The sequence below is a fragment of the Misgurnus anguillicaudatus genome, chromosome 12 (assembly GCF_027580225.2).
Source record: "Misgurnus anguillicaudatus chromosome 12, ASM2758022v2, whole genome shotgun sequence".
Classification (NCBI taxonomy): domain Eukaryota; kingdom Metazoa; phylum Chordata; class Actinopteri; order Cypriniformes; family Cobitidae; genus Misgurnus; species Misgurnus anguillicaudatus.
In genome coordinates this window covers 8,795,229-8,814,111 of record NC_073348.2, presented here as the reverse complement: position 1 = coordinate 8,814,111, position 18,883 = coordinate 8,795,229, and the positions used below count along the sequence as shown (strand labels likewise).

At 36.4% G+C, this 18,883-nt stretch overlaps 1 protein-coding gene across 1 annotated transcript; it reads left to right on the top strand.

Moving 5' to 3' along the window:
* Window positions 1-7,064: 7,064 nt before the first annotated feature.
* LOC129445873 (uncharacterized) lies at window positions 7,065-16,004 on the top strand. The gene is made up of 2 exons (XM_055206871.2): window positions 7,065-7,214; window positions 14,613-16,004. The coding sequence occupies exons 1-2, from the start codon at window positions 7,161-7,163 to the stop codon at window positions 15,678-15,680; spliced, it is 1,122 nt and encodes a 373-aa protein (XP_055062846.1). The 5' UTR covers window positions 7,065-7,160; the 3' UTR covers window positions 15,681-16,004.
* The last annotated feature ends 2,879 nt before the right edge of the window (window positions 16,005-18,883 follow it).

Genomic DNA, 18,883 nt, shown 5'->3' with positions numbered 1-18,883 from the left:
TTGATGAAGAGGCAGACAAGAAGAAATTGGATAAGGTACTGGAAAAATTTGATGCTCATTGTTTGTCAAGAAAGAACGAGACATATGAACGATATGTATTTCGAACACGTGTGCAACATGAAGGAGAGGCTTTTGATTACTTTCTGACCGATCTCAAGATAAAGGCAAAGACTTGTAACTTTAATGAACTGAGAGATTCAATGATTCGTGACCAAATTGTTTTTGGTATTTATGATAAGAAACTGAGAGAAAGATTATTACGAGAATCAGAACTCACCTTGGATTATGCTGTCAAATTGTGTCAGTCCAGTGAAGTAGCGAGACAGCAAGTGAAGCAGTTTGATGGCACTAATGCAGCCGCTATGTCCTTTCAGAGTGTAGAAGTTGACGCCATTTCATTCAGAGATAAGAGAAGAGGTAACACAAGAGGTTTCAGAGATACTGATAATGAAACATTCTCATGCAAGCGCTGTGGGACCAAACATAAGTTCAGACAGTGCCCAGCTTTCGGAAAAAAATGTTCCAAGTGCAGTGGCCCCAACCATTTTGCAAAAGTGTGTTTTTCCAAAGATGTGAAGAGGGAAAATAAAGTGCATTTAGTGGAGGAGGCATATGACAGTGATTTGAGTGACTCATTTTATGTGAACATGGTTTCTGAAGAGAAAGTAAATCAGGATGCTGAACCGTGTGTATCAAGTGATGATTCAGTCAAGTCTTCAATGTGGATTGTTCCTCTTGTGGCTAATGGGACCGTAGTACCCTTTAAATTAGATACTGGTGCAAAAGTGAATCTAATTAACATCAGAGATGTGAAGGCATTGAAAGAAAAACCTCTAATCAAAAAACGTACAGTTCCCCTCAAAGCCTATAATGGACAACCAATTGAAACGAGAGGAGTATGCAGATTAAAAATACAAGTAAAAGGGAAGATGAAAAGTTTGATGTTTGTTGTTGTTCCCAATGGTCATGAATCTCTTCTAGGGGATAAAGCGTGTGAAGACCTTCATTTGGTTAAAAGAGTATATCAGGTCAACAAGAAAACCGTAGTCTGTGACAATGTAATGGATATAGTCAAACAATTTTCTGATGTTTTTGAAGGTCAAGGTACATTACCATTTACCTATAAAATACAGTTGATGCTTCTCCAGTCATTCATGCTCCTCGGCGGGTCCCTGCCCCTCTTCGTGAAGCTTTGAAACAGGAATTGGATCGCATGACTCAACTGGGAGTTATCCAACGGATTGAACAACCTACAGATTGGGTAAATTCTATAACTTGTGTGAAGAAGCCCAATGGTGATTTAAGAGTGTGTTTAGATCCTAAAGACCTAAATGATAACATCAAACGAGAACATTACCAGATACCCACCCGTGAAGAGATAATTAGTGACATGTCAGGAGCTAAGTTTTTTAGCAAATTAGATGCCTCTCAAGGATTCTGGCAGATCCGGTTGGATTCTGAGAGTAGCCAGTATTGTACATTTAATACTCCCTTTGGAAGATATTGTTTTCTCCGTCTTCCTTTTGGCATCAAATCAGCTCCAGAGATTTTTCATCGAGCCATGGAAACCCTTATTGAAGGTCTAGAGGGTGTTCGAGTATACATTGATGATATTGTGGTGTGGGGGTCCACCCTTCAACAACATAATCAGCGACTAGTAAAAGTGATGGAAAGAATTCGAGCACATGATCCGAAGCCCAACCAGAAAAAGTGTCAATCCGGAGCCACAGAGACCACGCCCCTAGGCGACAAACCATCCGCAAAAGGTGCGGAGCCACATCCAGCAAAAGTGCAAGCCCTCCTTGATATGCCTCCACCTACTGATAAGAAGGGAATTCTGCGTGCTTTGGGAATGGTGAACTTCCTGGGAAAATTTCTGCCAAATCTTTCAGCCAAAACTACCCATATGAGAAAGTTGTTACAAAGTGATCAGGAGTCTGCCCGGACCTCAGCACATGATCAAGAATGGAAGCAGCCAAAGGAGACTCTTACTACTGAACCTGTTCTTGTTTTTTTTGATCACACAAGACCAACTAAGATCTCCACAGACGCCTCTCAGGATGGATTGGGAGCGGTGCTTCTTCAGGCCTTTGAGGATTCCTGGAGACCTGTGGCCTATGCTTCTCGATCTATGACAGAGACTGAAAGACGATATTCACAAATAGAGAAGGAGACCTTGGGTTTAGTATTTGGCTGTGAAAAGTTTCATGGATATGTATATGGATTACCTACTTTTACAGTAGAGACGGATCATAAACCATTAATCTCTATCATTCAAAAGAACTTAAATGATATGTCACCTCGAATTCAACGCATGATTATGAAATTACAAAGATATGATCTGAATCTAGTTTATACACCTGGAAAGTATATCATTGTGGCTGATGCACTGTCTCGAGCACCAGTAGCTTTGGAGACCAGCAAAATGGACGACATTGAGAGACATGTGAGTATGGTGTATTCAGCTTTACCAGTTTCAGATGAGATGCTAAAGCTTATCGCAGAGGAAACCGCAAAGGATACCGAACTACAGAGGGTGATTGCATACCTTCAACATGGATGGATCAAAGGCAAGTGTCCACAGTACTTTCCTTTAAGGGCAGAATTGAGTGTGGTTGAGGGCATGCTGTTGAGAAAAAACAGAATTGTCATTCCAGTATCAATGCGTCAAGACATGCTTCGTCGAATTCATGAAGGACATCTTGGCATTGAAAAATGCAAGCGAAGAGCTAGACAAGCTGTTTTTTGGCCTGGAATTAATGTGCACATTGAGAAATACCTCAGTCAGTGTGATGTCTGTTTAAATCACCATTATAAACAGGCTAAAGAACCTATGATGATAGCTGCTCATCCTACTGAACCGTGGGAAAAAGTAGGAACTGATCTTTTCCAGTTGAATGGTAAGGATTATTTGGTGGTTATCGATTATTATTCCAATTATCCTGAAGTTGAACAGCTCCATCACACAACATCAAACTACGTGATTCAATCCATGAAAAGCATCTTTGCAAGGCATGGAATTCCTCATATTGTGCAAAGTGACAATGGTCCTCAGTACACAAGTCGTGAATTTCAACTGTTTGCAGAACAGTATGGCTTTAAACATACTACTTCCAGCCCCCTTTATCCAAAGGCAAATGGCAAAGCAGAAAAAGGGGTCCAAATTGTAAAAAGACTTTTGAAAAAAGCTGCAGCAAGCAGTTCTGATGCAAATCTATCTCTCTTGAGTTACCGTTCTTCTCCACTCAGTTGTGGATTATCTCCTGGTGAGTTGTTGATGAACCGAAAACTGCGTGACACACTACCAAAGTTATCCTTGAAAACAGAAAACAACAGTCTATCATTGAAAAAGATGCAACATTTTAAAGAGAAGCAGAAAGAATATTATGACAAGGGAGCTCGACATCTGAAATCTCTTTCTGAACGAGATACAGTTAGAATTGAGGAGCCTACTGGATGGAGAAAGAAAGCTACAGTCCTAAAAGAGGTAAATCCAAGATCATATCTGGTTCAAACAGAAGATGGACAGACAGACAGAAATCGACAGAGCTTGCTCAAGACTCCAGAGAAATGTCCTCTTGTTGATGAGCCAACCCTGTCTGCAGAACTGCAGTCTTGTGAAATGCCTCTTGTTGATCTGCAACGTCATGAAATGCTATCTCCATGTATGTTAAATTCTGCTGAACAAATTCCTGAACTCAAGTTATCTGTACCAAAGACTGACATGCCTCTATTACGGAGAACTAATCGAATTCGGAAAGTTTCTGTTCGAATGGATTTATGAAAATGAACTGATTGTAGATTTTCTACATATATTGATGAATTGATTGCTGATTTTTTTTACAGTTGGGCTGATGTGAATTATTAGTAATTGTGAATCTAATGTGTAATAAAAAAAAACTGATTGTAGATGTTTTTACATATATTGATGATTTGATTGCTGATTTGTTACAGTTGGGCTGATGTGAATTATTAGTAATTGTGAATCTAATTTTTAAAAAAAAAAAAAAAAAAAAGGAAGATGTAATGAGTATCTATTGTGATGAGTACTGATTGATGCCTGCAGGTGGCAGTAATGTAATATAAGATGACGTGCATTCCCCTAGAGGGAGAGTTGTAATGGAGACATGCATTATGTGCTGGACTAAATAAAGACTCCAGTACCAGAGGGGTATTGCACAAAAGCAAGATAAGGGATTAAGCTGGGATTTTCCAGTTATCCTGGCTGAATTTAGCCCTGACTCGGTTGCATGAAGGGAGGCTAAATTAATCTAGATGAAGTTACTATGGAGATTTACTCTTTGCAGCTAGCCTGCTCCAGAGCAGGCTAACAACCAGGCTAAGATTAATCCTAGTGATTAATTTAATTCAAAGAACTTTATTAATCCCAGGGGGATATTGCTTTAATGTTACAATTATAGAAAAGAAAGAAATTAAAGAAAAAAGAAATAAAAACATAACTGCCCATCCATGATTTAAAAATTAATAGATAAGAAAAAAAACTATAACTTTTCCAGTATAAAAAAAGGTAATTTACTTACAATAGTGCATTGTCCCAGCACTTACAAAGTGGAGTTAAACAGCCTCATGAGCACAGGTATAAAGGATCTGCTAAAACGCTCAGTAGAACACTTAGCAGTGATCCGTCTCTGACTAAATGTACTTCTCTGTTCGGCCAGCACCCTATGTAGTGGGTGAAAGGGATTGCTCAGAATTGAATATAGTTTTGACAGTATTCTTTTCTCAGCCACAACAGAACAGAGTGAACAGAGTTCAGCTTCATACCAAGTACAGTCCAGCGCCTCTAATGAATTTGTCCAGTTTATTTCTGTCCGCCACTTTCATACCTCACCCAACAGACCCCCAGACACCACAGACTCATAAAACATCCACAGCATGGTATAGCAGACTATACCATTTCAGATAAATCACTTCTACAAGATTGCAAGTAACAGAAACAGATTACTCAATAAAGTGTTACATAAGGGCAGTCACAGTAGAACAGGCATTATTTTGTGTAACAGTTTTCCCTATTTTTTTGGATGCAGTGGATGGCACCCACCCCTATGACAGATATATAAGATTTTTTTAATGTTAAACTTAGTACAGACAATAAAATATGTCAGCAGATACTACCTTATGTGTAGATTTATTTCTGCAATCAAGCCATCAGCATTGCAAAATGTCATTGATCTTGATTTTCTGAAAGTGATGGATGGTCCAAATTATTATGCACATGCTATTTTTGTTTGTTTTTTAAAATAAAGTCAGTAATTTTACAAATTGTATTTTAATCTTAATAGTTATATGACATTGTGTATGTTATTCAATTTAAATACATAATTTGACGTATTTAAAATCTCAAAAGATACTTTATTACTTAAAAAATATGCAAATTATGCTTTTCCAAATTATTATGCAAAATGCACTTTATCAAAATTCAGTGTGTTAAAATAATTCACAAAACAGATATGTCAAATGTGCTGCATAGACAGATAATAAAAAAATCATTGTAAATCAAATAATGTATTTAAGACAGGTTACATAATAATATATGAGCATGTTTTTGACATGACTTTTACTGTCCCATTTATTAAACTTGTAAGTCTACAGTTTTTGTCTTTATTTCACTTGAAGATTCTAGTATTGCATCAGAGTTTATGTTTGAATATGAATTATAGTGCTGTCCACCTCACAGATCTTTCATATAATGATAGTCCATAAAGAGGTCAGCGGATAGTATTCATACTGTATCTTAATTTTTTTCTTATTTCATGGCCATATTAAAATAGTCAGTGTTGCTTTTTTGCTGCTGTTGTATTATCCTGCATGAAAGTAAATTAATTTCAGAAGACATGATTCATTTTTTTTTCATGCCCATCTTTAGGGTACTCTACATATCTTCCAGATGTCCTTTTGGCCCCCTCAAGGGACCTACCATCTTACTTCCCAATATTCCAGTCCAAACCAGCCTTGTTTGAACATGGTGGCTATTTACCAACAATCCAGAATATACTATTCAGTGTTTTATAGCATGTCAATGAATACAACTGTTTGAAAACTTTATGAAGCTCACAGTAAATGTAGTATTTTTGGAAGCTTTAGATTGGGGGTGGGGTTGAAATCCACTTGTATGCACTGAAGGATCCCATATTGAGGGCTTCTTGGTATTACAGAGACACCAGCATGTTTGCTTTTTAGCAGTGGCATTTTTTATTGTTGCCTTTTCCTAATATTTTCCTTAAAAAATTCTTCATGGTCAAATCCTGTACATAAATCTTATAATAATTCAATGATTTCTGTTTAGTTCCACCAAATATAAATTGTTATAGGCTTTTTTTAAGATAATGCACACTTTTTGCATCAAATACTGTAGATACACATAGTAGTAGTTAAGTGTTTGCAGTTTCATTATGAATTTTTATGAGTTTTATCAATTTTTGCATCAGTGATTCTGTGATCGATCCCGTGGTCTGTTTAAGAATTCTGTGAACGTGCACTTATCCTAGCTAGCTATCTGGCTTGACATAGCTGAACGTTCTCATCCTGGCTTAGCAATCGTGCAACAGACTTAGCCAGGATGGGCTGATTAAACTAGGTCAAGCTGGGCCTTTTCTGTTATCCTGGCTTTCTTAATTCTACTTTTGTGCAATACCCCCCAGATATTCTGATTATCTTTATTTGTTGTCACTGAAACAATACACCCCCCCCCCAGTAAACCTCACTTCAAGCTGAACTCAAAAGTTGGCAGCACTGATATCTTGTTTTAGTTTTGCATTTATTCATACTTTACTCTGTACAAAAACAAGATGCTTGTTTCAAACAACTACAGGTAACTATTGTGTACTTTTCTTTCCAAACACTGACTTTTAACTAGCAAGTGAATTAGGACAGTGTTCACAAAATAAACAATTCATAAAATTATGTACAATATATTGAAAAGCTTTACTAATAAGTGTGCCTTAGAAAACGAGTGCAGTAAACTAAAATGATTTAAAGTGTAAACGAGTAAAATGTAAATAATAAAGCAGAGGATGAGGATAATCTTTGTTACACATTCTCGTTTTAACAAGTTCAGTCTCTCTACACTCCATCACAATAGGTGGCGATATGCACATATAAAGTTGGTTCGCAACCCGCCATAAAACCCAAAGAAGAAGATGATGAACCGAACACAGGGAGCAGAGCAGGAAAATAAAGCCACACACGCTTTGGTAACTATACTTTTACTCTTTATCATCATTTAAAAACTGTCAATCAGTGTTTCAATGCACATTCACGTGAGGTGTGCGCGAGTATTTTAAATGACAATGTATTTAATGTTGTTCACTTGATTAAAAGAGTTTAAAACGAGGATGTGTACAACAAACACCACAGATTACCCTCATCCTCCGCTTTCTCATGTATATTTCAGTCTTTGTGGACAAACAACTTTTAAGGATTATGTTATAAACACTGCAGTGAAATCTATGAAGTCCTCTCAGCACAACTGACTGCATATTTCATTGAGAAATGCTTTGCAATCTTATACAGATTGTTTGTATGTTTATCTGATATTTAAAACCAGTTTTAGTTATATTATTATGTCTGTTTTTGACACAATGATAACAAAATCATAGAATTTAAAAAAGTTAACTTTTCAAATGGCATTCATGGAATCACGGTCCTAGACAGTGTGCCTTAGTCACTGATAAATCACTAATAAAATCAGATTTATCAGTTATTATTTAAAAACCCTTTACAATAGGTTGTATTTGTTGTTAACATGATTTAATGCATTAGCTTACATGAACTAACAAAAAAAAAACAATACTTCAACAACAGTTATTAATCTTAGTTAATGTTAATTATAGCATTTACTAAAATTAAAACGGAAAGTTTTAACTGTTAACATTATAATGCACCATGAATGATGAAAAACTATTGCTTAATATTAACAAATTCAACCTTATGGTTAGGTGTTGGCAAACAAACTAAAAAACCATATTTAGCTAGAGTTTCTGTCTCCACCTAAACTCCGCCCTACTGCATAAGCTGGTAGCAGTAGGTGGCAGTAGCTGGTCTAAGCTGGTCCTCCCATCCTGGCAAAGCTGGTGGGTCAGCTGGTCTTCCAGCATGTCCCCATGTGTTATCAGTTTATTAGGCATAATCGGCGTAAGACTGTGCATGTAAACGCACTCAATAGATCTTTTGCGAGTCTACGTCACGCGTGCAATGTGGTAGCAGAAAAACAGTGGAAATGAATTAGACACGAGTGAAACGAACAATATATCTCACTAGAAAATGTCTTGTTGTGCTGTTGAGTGTCAGAATAGGAATGCCAAAATAGATGACCTTCATTTTTATAGTATACCGTCATCGAAGATACCATTTGAAGATAAACGTAGGTGTTTATGGTGGCAGTAAGCCCTCAACCGGACAGGCTGGAGTGATGAAATCATATGGAAATCTTTTAATAATTAGAATAGAAAATAATTAGAGAAGATATCCGGTGTTCTGTCGAAGTCTGTTCCCTCTATATGTCTCTTATAGCGTTTTTATCACGTTATGTTTATAATTTATTTAGAAAGATTAAAGATTTGAATTAGTTCATAATATCAATAATATTACCATTTATTAAAGTTTTCGGGTTTTTTTTCGTTTTCTTTTACTTCTTTTTACCTTATGTCTTCTTCCTGTTTGTTCTAAATTATGATGTTTACTAATAAATATATAAACATAGCACACACACACACACACACACACACACACACACACGATGTAAAGTGTTAATAATATATAAACAGGCCTATACAAATTAATTTGTATGTAAACATAACAGTTTTAGAACAAACACGTAGGCTATAAATATAAGGAAGAAATTGAAAACAGGAAAATTATGAAATATTTAATAAATGATATACAGAATACATGATAGTATTGATCTTATACGTACTTCAGTGATTCATACTGTCAAAATAATTGATTTACCAATAAAGAACAATACATATACATTACATACATGCATGCACACACACATACCAATAGCCAAGCCATTTAAACTTTTAATTTATTTAAAAAATAAACGTAACTTGGTGAAAACGTTATAAGAAACATTACACTTAAGAGAAATATAGGGAAAACAGGCTTCTACAGAACACCGGATCCTTTAAAATCCCAGTTTAACGTTAAAACACTTCACACCGCTATTGCGTAGCTGTCACTTTCTGCCACCAGTTGGACTCCGCCCACTAAAAAATGTCATCTCTGTTTGCAAACACACAAAAGGTATATATTCGCTTAGTTTAACACAGGTGTTCAAATAGTACTGTGAGATGTCAGATCCACATTAATTATGTCTTGTAAATTTTGTTTTAAGTACTTTAAAAAGGTATATTTAAAAATGTTATATCACAACAAGTGATATTTTTTAGTTTCACCAATTGTCTGTTTGTCTTATTTACTGTAATAACATTTAGGGCTGCCACTAACGACTATTTTTATATTGACTAATCTATCGACTATTTAATCAATTAATCGATTATTCTAAACGAATAATTTACCACCAAAAATCAACTATTTTACTTAATATATATTTTTTTTCAACTTTGCCATCCAGCAATGTACCATAAAAATGTAAGGTACGCAAGCCCCTGACGATATGTAAAACTAACAGTAAAAAATGTTTAAAAATAAAATGGCTGCATGTTCTGAATGTCAGTTTGTATATCTACATGATCTGGGCTTCTGTGCCCGGTTGCATGAAAGTTCTTAAGCTAAGAAATCCCTTAAATATAAGGTTAAGGGTGCCCTTAATAAAAAATGGGTTGCAAGAAAAACCCTTAAGTGAACCTTAAGGCTGTCAATAAGTATTTACCCTTAAATGCTAAAGTATTACCTTAAGTTCTGCTATGCAGTCACATTTTCCCTTAAAAACTTCAGGGACTATAACAGGTCCCTTAACGTCACACGCGATGGCTGATTTTATGGTTATTTAAGAAAATGAAGTACCAACGCGCATTTCTAACGATCGAAATAATCCCTAGAGAAAAGGATGCGCATTTATTAGGAGAATTGCGGTTTGATCGTCCGTCAATCTAAAGTGTTTCCAGTTTGAATTTCTTTGAGGTTTTATACACGCGGCACTTTACAGTCTGTTATTTGCGATGTTTCATTGTACACAAATCCGGCGTCTGTTGAGCTGCGTGCGTTGATTTGTTACCACTGTGAGATTTTGTAACTATAGAGACCGCGTCTCCGCTGCCGTGTTTTGGCAGAGACTACCGTAAAATACTTAGTATAAACACTAAGGTAAGGGTGACAGTTAAGACCTTTGTTGCAACGCTCTTAAATAAATCCCTTACCTCAGGGATTTTTTCTCCCTTAGGGAAACCCTCACTTAAGGAGTTTCATGCAACCGGGCACTGTTCTTTAATTCTTGTCAGCTTTGAATGCAGCTCTAAAGGTAAAGAAAAATCTGTTTTAATTAAACCCCAACAGTTTGGTTTTCATAAACAATTAAACTTCACTGGAACTGGAATCAAGTTACAAATTTAAGTACTAATTACTTTTAGTCATTTAAAGTACTATTAGAAATGTGTAAAGAACAGATTTAAACTGATACCTATAGTATCATGAAAAAAAATAAACAAAAGGACTTCAGTGGTGAAACTACTTTATAAACTTTATAAAGCAAAAGTAAAGTGCAACATGTTAGATCTGGTCTCCACACCACAGACAAAATAAAAAAACGATCCAGGCCCGGACGCCAGATCATGTCAGAAAATATAAGTTTACTTGTTTAACAAGCATCTGTCAGTTAAAAGGTTAATCAATCGTTGCTAGAGGAGAGCATAAACAGGACGTGAGACGAAGGTTTAGATGATAAAAATAGAACAAAGTTTTATTGATGGACAGTAGTTTCATCTGCATATGTCTCAATGACCGCGTTTACATGCACCCTAATAATGCGATTAAAATGGGATTTTGTCAATACTGCGATTATACTTTACCTCATGTAAACGTAATAATTCGATAAAAATAATGCGATTAAGCTCATAATCGCAGTAAGTATAGTCGCATTAAAAGAGGTGGCGTACGCCGTTTATAATCGCAGTATGCGTCCATGTAAACGCTTTATTTATACCGCACTAATTAAGTGCACGTGTGTTTAAGTCACGCACCTTAAGCACAAATTCGTTTTAAACTTGACATTAGGAAGTTTTACATGAACTCTGCCAACACGACTCGCTTTCAGCAGTCTGTCTTCATTCAGAAACAGCTCAAATAACACGACAGCAGTGTATAAAAGCTTTAAGGGACATTATAACGATAATTATAACGATAAATATATTAGTGACCACATCATAATGATAACTTCATGCTAATTCGCTCAACGAGCGCGGCATTACCTAATATTGGATATTTCTTGTAATAAAAACTTTTTTGCAATTGTGTACATGTCACTGAATGTATGCTGTTCTTGTTGAATTTTCACAGCGTGAAACCAGCAGATGTCCTCAACTCGCTGTGTTTCGCGTAACTAAACAATGAATGTAGTAGTTTAATAGCTTACCTTTTGGCGTAGTCATTGTGGTAGAAAAATTTCACAGCAACAACTGCATCAGCTCTGGATACCTGAGGTAATTTTATGTTATAACCTCAGCAATAAATGAGCTTTTTGCTGCATGCACTTCAAGTTCAAATAGATTTGATTGGCTGTCAATGGTTTACCGTTCATCATGTGCCAAAATCGCTATCGTTATAGTTGTTGTGTGAGCTCTGCTATTATCTTTAATATAAAACGATTTTTAAAACTATATTTTTATATCATGTGAACGCCCTTTACAGGCACTGTCATATTTATATCTTCATCACGGCACCGGATAATGAAATACATCCATAACAACATGTTTGTCATTTAACGTAAGTAAATTAAAACAGTGGACCATATATGTGAGTTCATCCTTTGTGCTGTGCATTGGGCTATGTGTGAATAATCCGAAAATAAAAACTGCATGTAAACCGGAGTGAAGAGGTTAGCTCCAGTCATGTAAACATCTTACTGCGATTAAGACCTTACTCGCATTATTGGAAATAATCGCATTATTGGTGTGCATGTTAACGTGGTCAATGTTCAAACCTCGTCTACCCCAGGAATAGAGCATGCACGGTTATCCAAATTGCTCAGCTGCAACATCCCTTAGACCTTGGGCTTCCGTAAACATTCTCTTTATCTATCTCTGTTTACCACATTTCTTGATCCCCAAACGATTCGTGTGAAGCCGTTCATTGACTCCGTCTGCCTAAACCCCACCTTTCAGTAGCCTACTTTGCTCTGATTGGTCAACTGACAGAGTCTTCGTACAGACCACAGATCAGCGGCACAGACCAACAACAGTGCAACATGTATTGACCTAGTGCTAACATGATTTACTGAAAAGACATTATCGACATCAATACACATTATTCATCATTAGTCCAAGTTATAAAAACGATGATAGAAATGACTAGTTTAACAACTGGAAAACTGGTTTGCGGCGGCGCACAAGGCGCATGGTCTAAAAGGGGTTGTCCCTATTCTCTTAATGAGTAATGGGTATGTTTTGGGCATAACGTGCAATAAACCAATGAGAGTCTCTTCTCTAGTCTTGGGAATTGTTTCAAATTTATCGATTCCAATTCCAAATTTGATTCCGCTTATCTGATCCGATTCCTAACGATTCTGATAAACAAACATGGCTAGGCCAGTTCAAAATTATTTTTTTATAATTTTCCCTCATAACATAATGCCTACCTAAATGATGGCGACTCAACAACAGAAAATGCATGCAGCTCTTTCACTATATAAATGTTGTGATCTGTAACACTCCTCAGTTTTTTCTGTGTGCGCCTTACTTTCAAACAGAGGGAGAAGGGGGTCTCACGTTTAGCATGTGCCAGCGCTCCTATTTAAATAACATGACGCAGATACTTTGTAGATACGGCCTCAAGTCTGTTTTTGCATGATCTGTAAAATTTGTTGACGCCGTGTATGACATTTGAATTGGTTTATTGAAATTATTTTGATAATTTTAGATTTTACATACCAATTTTAATGGCAATTGAATAAATGCTTTAGGAAAAGTTTGAAAAAGTAGGTTTTTCAAATAATTAAAAATGGCAGAAAAATTTTCATGACAGAATGTGCTGTCAGTAAAATAATGTTATTAGTTTCTAGGGCTTACGGGTCAGAAGTTATAAGCAAAAAGTAAGTGAAAATTTGGACTGTTGGTGGAGCTAGAGGGTTTTAGATAGACTCCAAATTTAGTTTGTTAACTATTTGGACTGTCCTCTATCTGTGTACCAAGTTTTATAACTTTCCTACGTAAGCTTCTATAGGCTGCCATAGACACAATGGGGGAAGAAGAATAAGTAGGGCTTGACCCCTAATAATGATTTATCATCAGTCATACTAAAACAGAGAGTTGACCGTTGATCTCTGTGGCTTTCTGAGATTAGTTTAGCTATTTAGTATTTTTGTTTTTCACTTTTACCATTTATTCTGTATTTCTAGAATGTGTTTTTTGTAAAGCTACTTGACAAAAATGCACAACTGTAAAAAATGCTATAGGTTTTATAAAAAGATTGTTTTAAAGCTCACGTAACACATGCTGTTTCTGCATTTCTGATATTAATCTGGAGTACCTGTAGGGGCGGTTTCCCGGACCAGGATTAGCTTAATCCAAGACTAGGCCTTAGTTTAATTAGGAAATATAACTAGTTTTAACAAACATGTCTTACTAAAAACATTACCTGTGTGCATTTTGAGGTAATACAAAGGTCACTGATGTATTTTAAGATATGTTTAATTCTAGGACTAGTCTAATGCCTGTCCGGGAAACCGCCCCGTAGAGTAGTATTACATCCTTTATATCTCTGAAGAGTCTTTAGTTTAATCAGACTTTTAAAAGAAAGATTAGCTTTACAGAATCTTTCCGATAACGTACGAAAAAATGGAGGAGGAGTTACTACCGCGGGTGGAGCGAGTACGAGTCATGCAACACTCTACAACACTTATAACTTATGATTCACTACATGTTCGTGTCATTTATATAATATGCACGCGCCTATTTCCAACATAAAACAGAAGTCTTACTTACCGCGTGCAACTCATGACCCGGTTGGGAAAATCCAGCGCATCAACCACACACGCAAAACTCCGCTGCTACCCCGGATAATAAACTATAAACATTGTTTTCATAAGGCTGACTTTCTTCTCCTTACATCCAAAAACACACTTCTTCTTTCGTGCCATTGTTGAGTTTTGAAATTAAACAAAGCTATATCACGTGATAAGATGTTTGGAAGTTGTAGCATCTCCCGCTGATTGACGGGTGGGCGGGGATTTCCGGGGGAAGTGCCCATATAAAGAAGTGATACGTATAGAAAACCCCTGAAACGTCAGTTGGAATGCGAAGTGCATTCGGCACAGAAAAACTCTGTAACACGCACAAATGCTTTTTTGACACTTTGCCTATGTTTAGGATGAGGAAACAACTCTATAACCGTGTTAATAAGTCAGAATGCTTGAAATACCATTGAACCCCTCCTTTAAATACGTTTTTGACAAATGTTATGTTAATTTATTTTAGATAATGATGGAAGTGAAAGAGGAACATCAGGAACTTGAAGAGGAGGAGATACAAGAAGAACCTCATGATGTCATCACTGAAGAAAAATCTTCTGATTGTTTAGAAACATCAACTAAGAAAAGAGAAACCCCAAATTTTGTCATTTTACGGCAGAGTGGAGAGAGTTCAACAAATAAAGGACATCATTGCAATAACAATAAAGAGAGAAGTCACACGTGCCAGCAGTGTGGAAAGAGTTTTACATGTACAGGTGCTCTTAATAGACATTTAAAGATTCACTCTGAAGAGAGGCCGTACAAATGCAGTCAGTGTGGAATGAGTTTTACACATTTAAGTCACTATAAGGGGCATTTAAGAACTCACACTGGAGAAAAGCCATTTATCTGTCTTCAGTGTGGAAAGAGTTTCAGACAAAAATGGTCCCTTAGGGTTCACGAACGAATTCACACTGGAGAGAAGCCTTACATCTGCCCTCAATGTGGAATGAGTTTTTCAGTGAGAAGACATCTTACTAGTCACATAACATTACACACTGGAGTAAAACCTTACATCTGCCCTCAATGTGGAAAGGGTTTTACACAGAAAGTAACCCTTAAGTTTCATGAACGAATTCACACTGGAGAGAAGCCGTACACCTGCCCTCAATGTGAAAAGAGTTTCACTATGAGAAGACATCTTAAGACACACATTACATTACACACAGGGGTGAAACCATACACCTGTCCTCAGTGTGGAAAGAGTTTTACAGAGAAAGCACATCTTAAGAGCCACATAACCATTCACACCGGTGACAGACCTTTTACTTGTCCTCATTGTGGAAAGGGTTTCATACGAAAAGGATTCCTGGAAGATCACTTGAGAATTCATACAGGAGAGAAACCTTTCAAGTGTACTCGGTGTGAAAAGTGTTTCACACATGCATCCACTCTCAGACTCCATGAGCGCACCCATAATGAAGAAAACGTATTTAACTGTAATGAGTGTGGAAAAACATTTGTTTCTGCATTTATCTTAAAAAGACACTTAAAAATTCACGTCAATGAAAAAACATCAGATAAAACATACTGATGAGAAAACCCATGTTTGAGAGAACTTTTTTGACAACTGAAGCCTTGAAAAAGCACCAAAGAGTTCATACTGGAAAAAAAACATACATGTGTTAACATTGTGGTAAAAAGTTCTCCTATGCATGTAACTGGCAAAGTCACAAGAGAATCCATACTGGAGAGAAGCTATATCACTGCCCTCAATGTGGAAAGAGTTTCTACTCACCCAGTTGTCTAAAAAATCATATTGCTAAAAGTCACCAAACTTATTGTCAGGTTCAAAATTCTTAACTAAGCAACAATGCTACAGACTGAATTTGAATAAAATGTTTCTCTTTTGTTCTCATTGTGAGGTATAAATATTCATTCTTACTTTACTCGCTCTGAAATCATATATGAATATGAAAAGTGAAATATTTTGACATTATGCCATCCTTACGGATTATTGAAGGTCTGAAAAGCAAATACATCCATTTCAAAGGTAACCCCTTCAGTAGGTTAATAAACTTTCATTCGTGTTCATCAGAACAAAGAATATATTTTGAGGAATGTTGGTAATCAAACTGTTCATGAGCCCCATTCACTTCCATAGTATTATTTTTTCTATTGATGGAATTCAGTCAGGTGACCTTTTACGTCATGCCGCCATCTTGAGGACCTACCGAGTACCAATAGGCTACTGACAAGCATTGGCTAGCTTGCTACGATTTACGGATTTCTTATCTTTTACTGTCTATGATTCTTACCGATACAGTACATTGCTACGAAAGACAACATGTCGCACCTCGACTTTCATGAAAAGAAACGCTACTTTAAAAAATATATATATCTTGGTTAGGGTGTGATGCCTACTTGTTCCCTGATGCGTTCGTCCAGCCGCTGTTCGCTGCTACCAAACTACCACTATTTTACAACATAAGAAGGCACGACACAACATGAAACTTTGCTCGAAGTGTCACCTGGGTCTCTGCACGTGGGCGTGAGCATTGAGAGCATTGTTTGTTTACACAGAGTTTGCTAGAAGGAAAGGTTTTGTACAACTGACTTTGGCTGTTATGGTGTCCGCATGTCATCTCTGCCAGGCGTAAATAATCGATTTCCGAATGCGAATGAATGAATCTCATATGAGGCTCCTTTTTCAACTAAAAGGTCAATATTGTTTGTCACTTGCAACAAAACAACAAATTATCCGTGCATATGGAACTATGCTTTAGGAGCTATCCATCTTTACTCTCCTCCCTCCTTATGTCACATTCGGAGATTGATACATCTCGACTGGGAAGATGGCAGCGAGCGGAAGCCAAATCAACCAGAGGCAGTTGTTCAAGACCTTCTTTTTAGTAAACTCTTTGTTAGAGGAACAATGTTCTCAATGCTCGAGTTCACGTGTGGAGACACAGGTGGTACTTCGAGCAAAGTATCATGTTGCGTCGAGCCTTCTTAGTGTTGTAAAAATAGCGATTTTGATGCTCACAACATATTGAAGGCATAGCTTCTAGTTCTTGTGCAACTTGTTTTTTTTTTGTTTTGATTATTATTCTTAAATGATTGACATGACAAACATGCTTATGACCACATTAAGTTTAAGCTTATTTTAATTTTCCTGTATGAAAGACTGCAATCAGTCATCTTTAACCAGCAGTACTAGATGTGATCTACAATAAGAAAATATTACTTGTGAAAGAAGTTCCCTTTCAACTCATCTCCAATTTTAGTTTTGTCTTTAGATTGTCAAGTACAATGTTATGCATGAAATGTTTGCATAGTAATTTGTATCTAATTTCGAATCTTGTAAACACTTTACAAAGATGTTACCCTGTCCCTTTTTTGCATTAATAAATTAACTGTATGCCCATGTGACAAAAATGCCAATAACTAATACATTTTTTCCACATACTTTCACATATCTTTATCTTCTGTACTACACTTTTCTGTGCAGACTAAGCAGATGTAGGACTTTGTTAATGTGGACTCCTGCTATATTGTTGCATTCAGAAATCAGTTATATGAGAATAATGCAATTGAAGTTAACTTTTTAGGCACTTGTATTGAACAAGCTTTTTTTGTATTTTAGGAACATCACAGTTTGATTACAATCAATCAATCTTAATCTTTCTTACTCAGTCGATTCACAGAATATCTTACATTACGTAAGGTGATTTTATGTAGAAAACAGTGAATCAGAAAAACAGCTTTAGCTGGTATTTATAAATTAGCGTCATAAAAAGTTCACAATAATCTTCAATCAATAACTCACACAGTGTGTTCTTGTGGTCACTGGCCATTGTAGTAACCAGCCAGAACGTTGCTGATCAGTGTTTCTACTTTTAATATGTATTGCCTTTTCATGTGGTGCACAAACACGCAATGTTATTTCATAAAAACATCTCATTTTGTCCTTTATAAGAAGAGCGGCAGCAAATGTTTCACCCATTGTTATAAAATATATCTGCTGAATTTCGAAGTAAAATGGACTGTCATTCATTGCTCAGAGGAACAACACAATTTGATTAAGAAGTTGATTTGAGAGGGGAAAACGTATAAAGAGATGCAGCATAGTTTAAGATGTTCAGCTAAAATGATCTCAAATGCATTGTTGAAAAAAGGCATGAGCAGAATCACATCAACTGGCCCAAAGAAAACTGGAGCAAAAATTTATAGCCTAATAAGAGTTAAATGTTTATTTTTGGGTCAAGTGGTTATCGGCAGAACCTTAGTCCACTCCCAGGTACTAAATTCAAGCCACAGTACAGTGTAAAGACATTTAAACCATGGTATTGGGATGTTCTCACCTATTTATCGTATACAAAGGCAAATGGATCAGTTTGAATACATCAGAATACTTGAGGAGATTATGTTGCCCCTTACAGAAGAGGAAATACCCAAAATGGGACAACAACCCCAAACCAGGCCAGCTCAATTCCCTGATCTCTACCCCATTGAAAACCTGTGAGGTGACATTAAAATGCAGTTTCTGAAGCAAAACCTAAAAATTGACAGGAACTCTGGATCCTTGGCTGTTTCCGGTGCCAAAAGTTGGTTGACTTGATTTGATTTGACACAGATGTGCAGCAGTTATCAACAACAATGGTTATGCAACTAAATATTAGTTATTTTAATTAAAGTGAAGGTAAATCTTAAGAAATTTCTTACTTTTAAGTGTCTACAGAGAAAAATGTTGACACTGCTATTTGAACAGCATTATATTCATTTTCTTTGAAAATA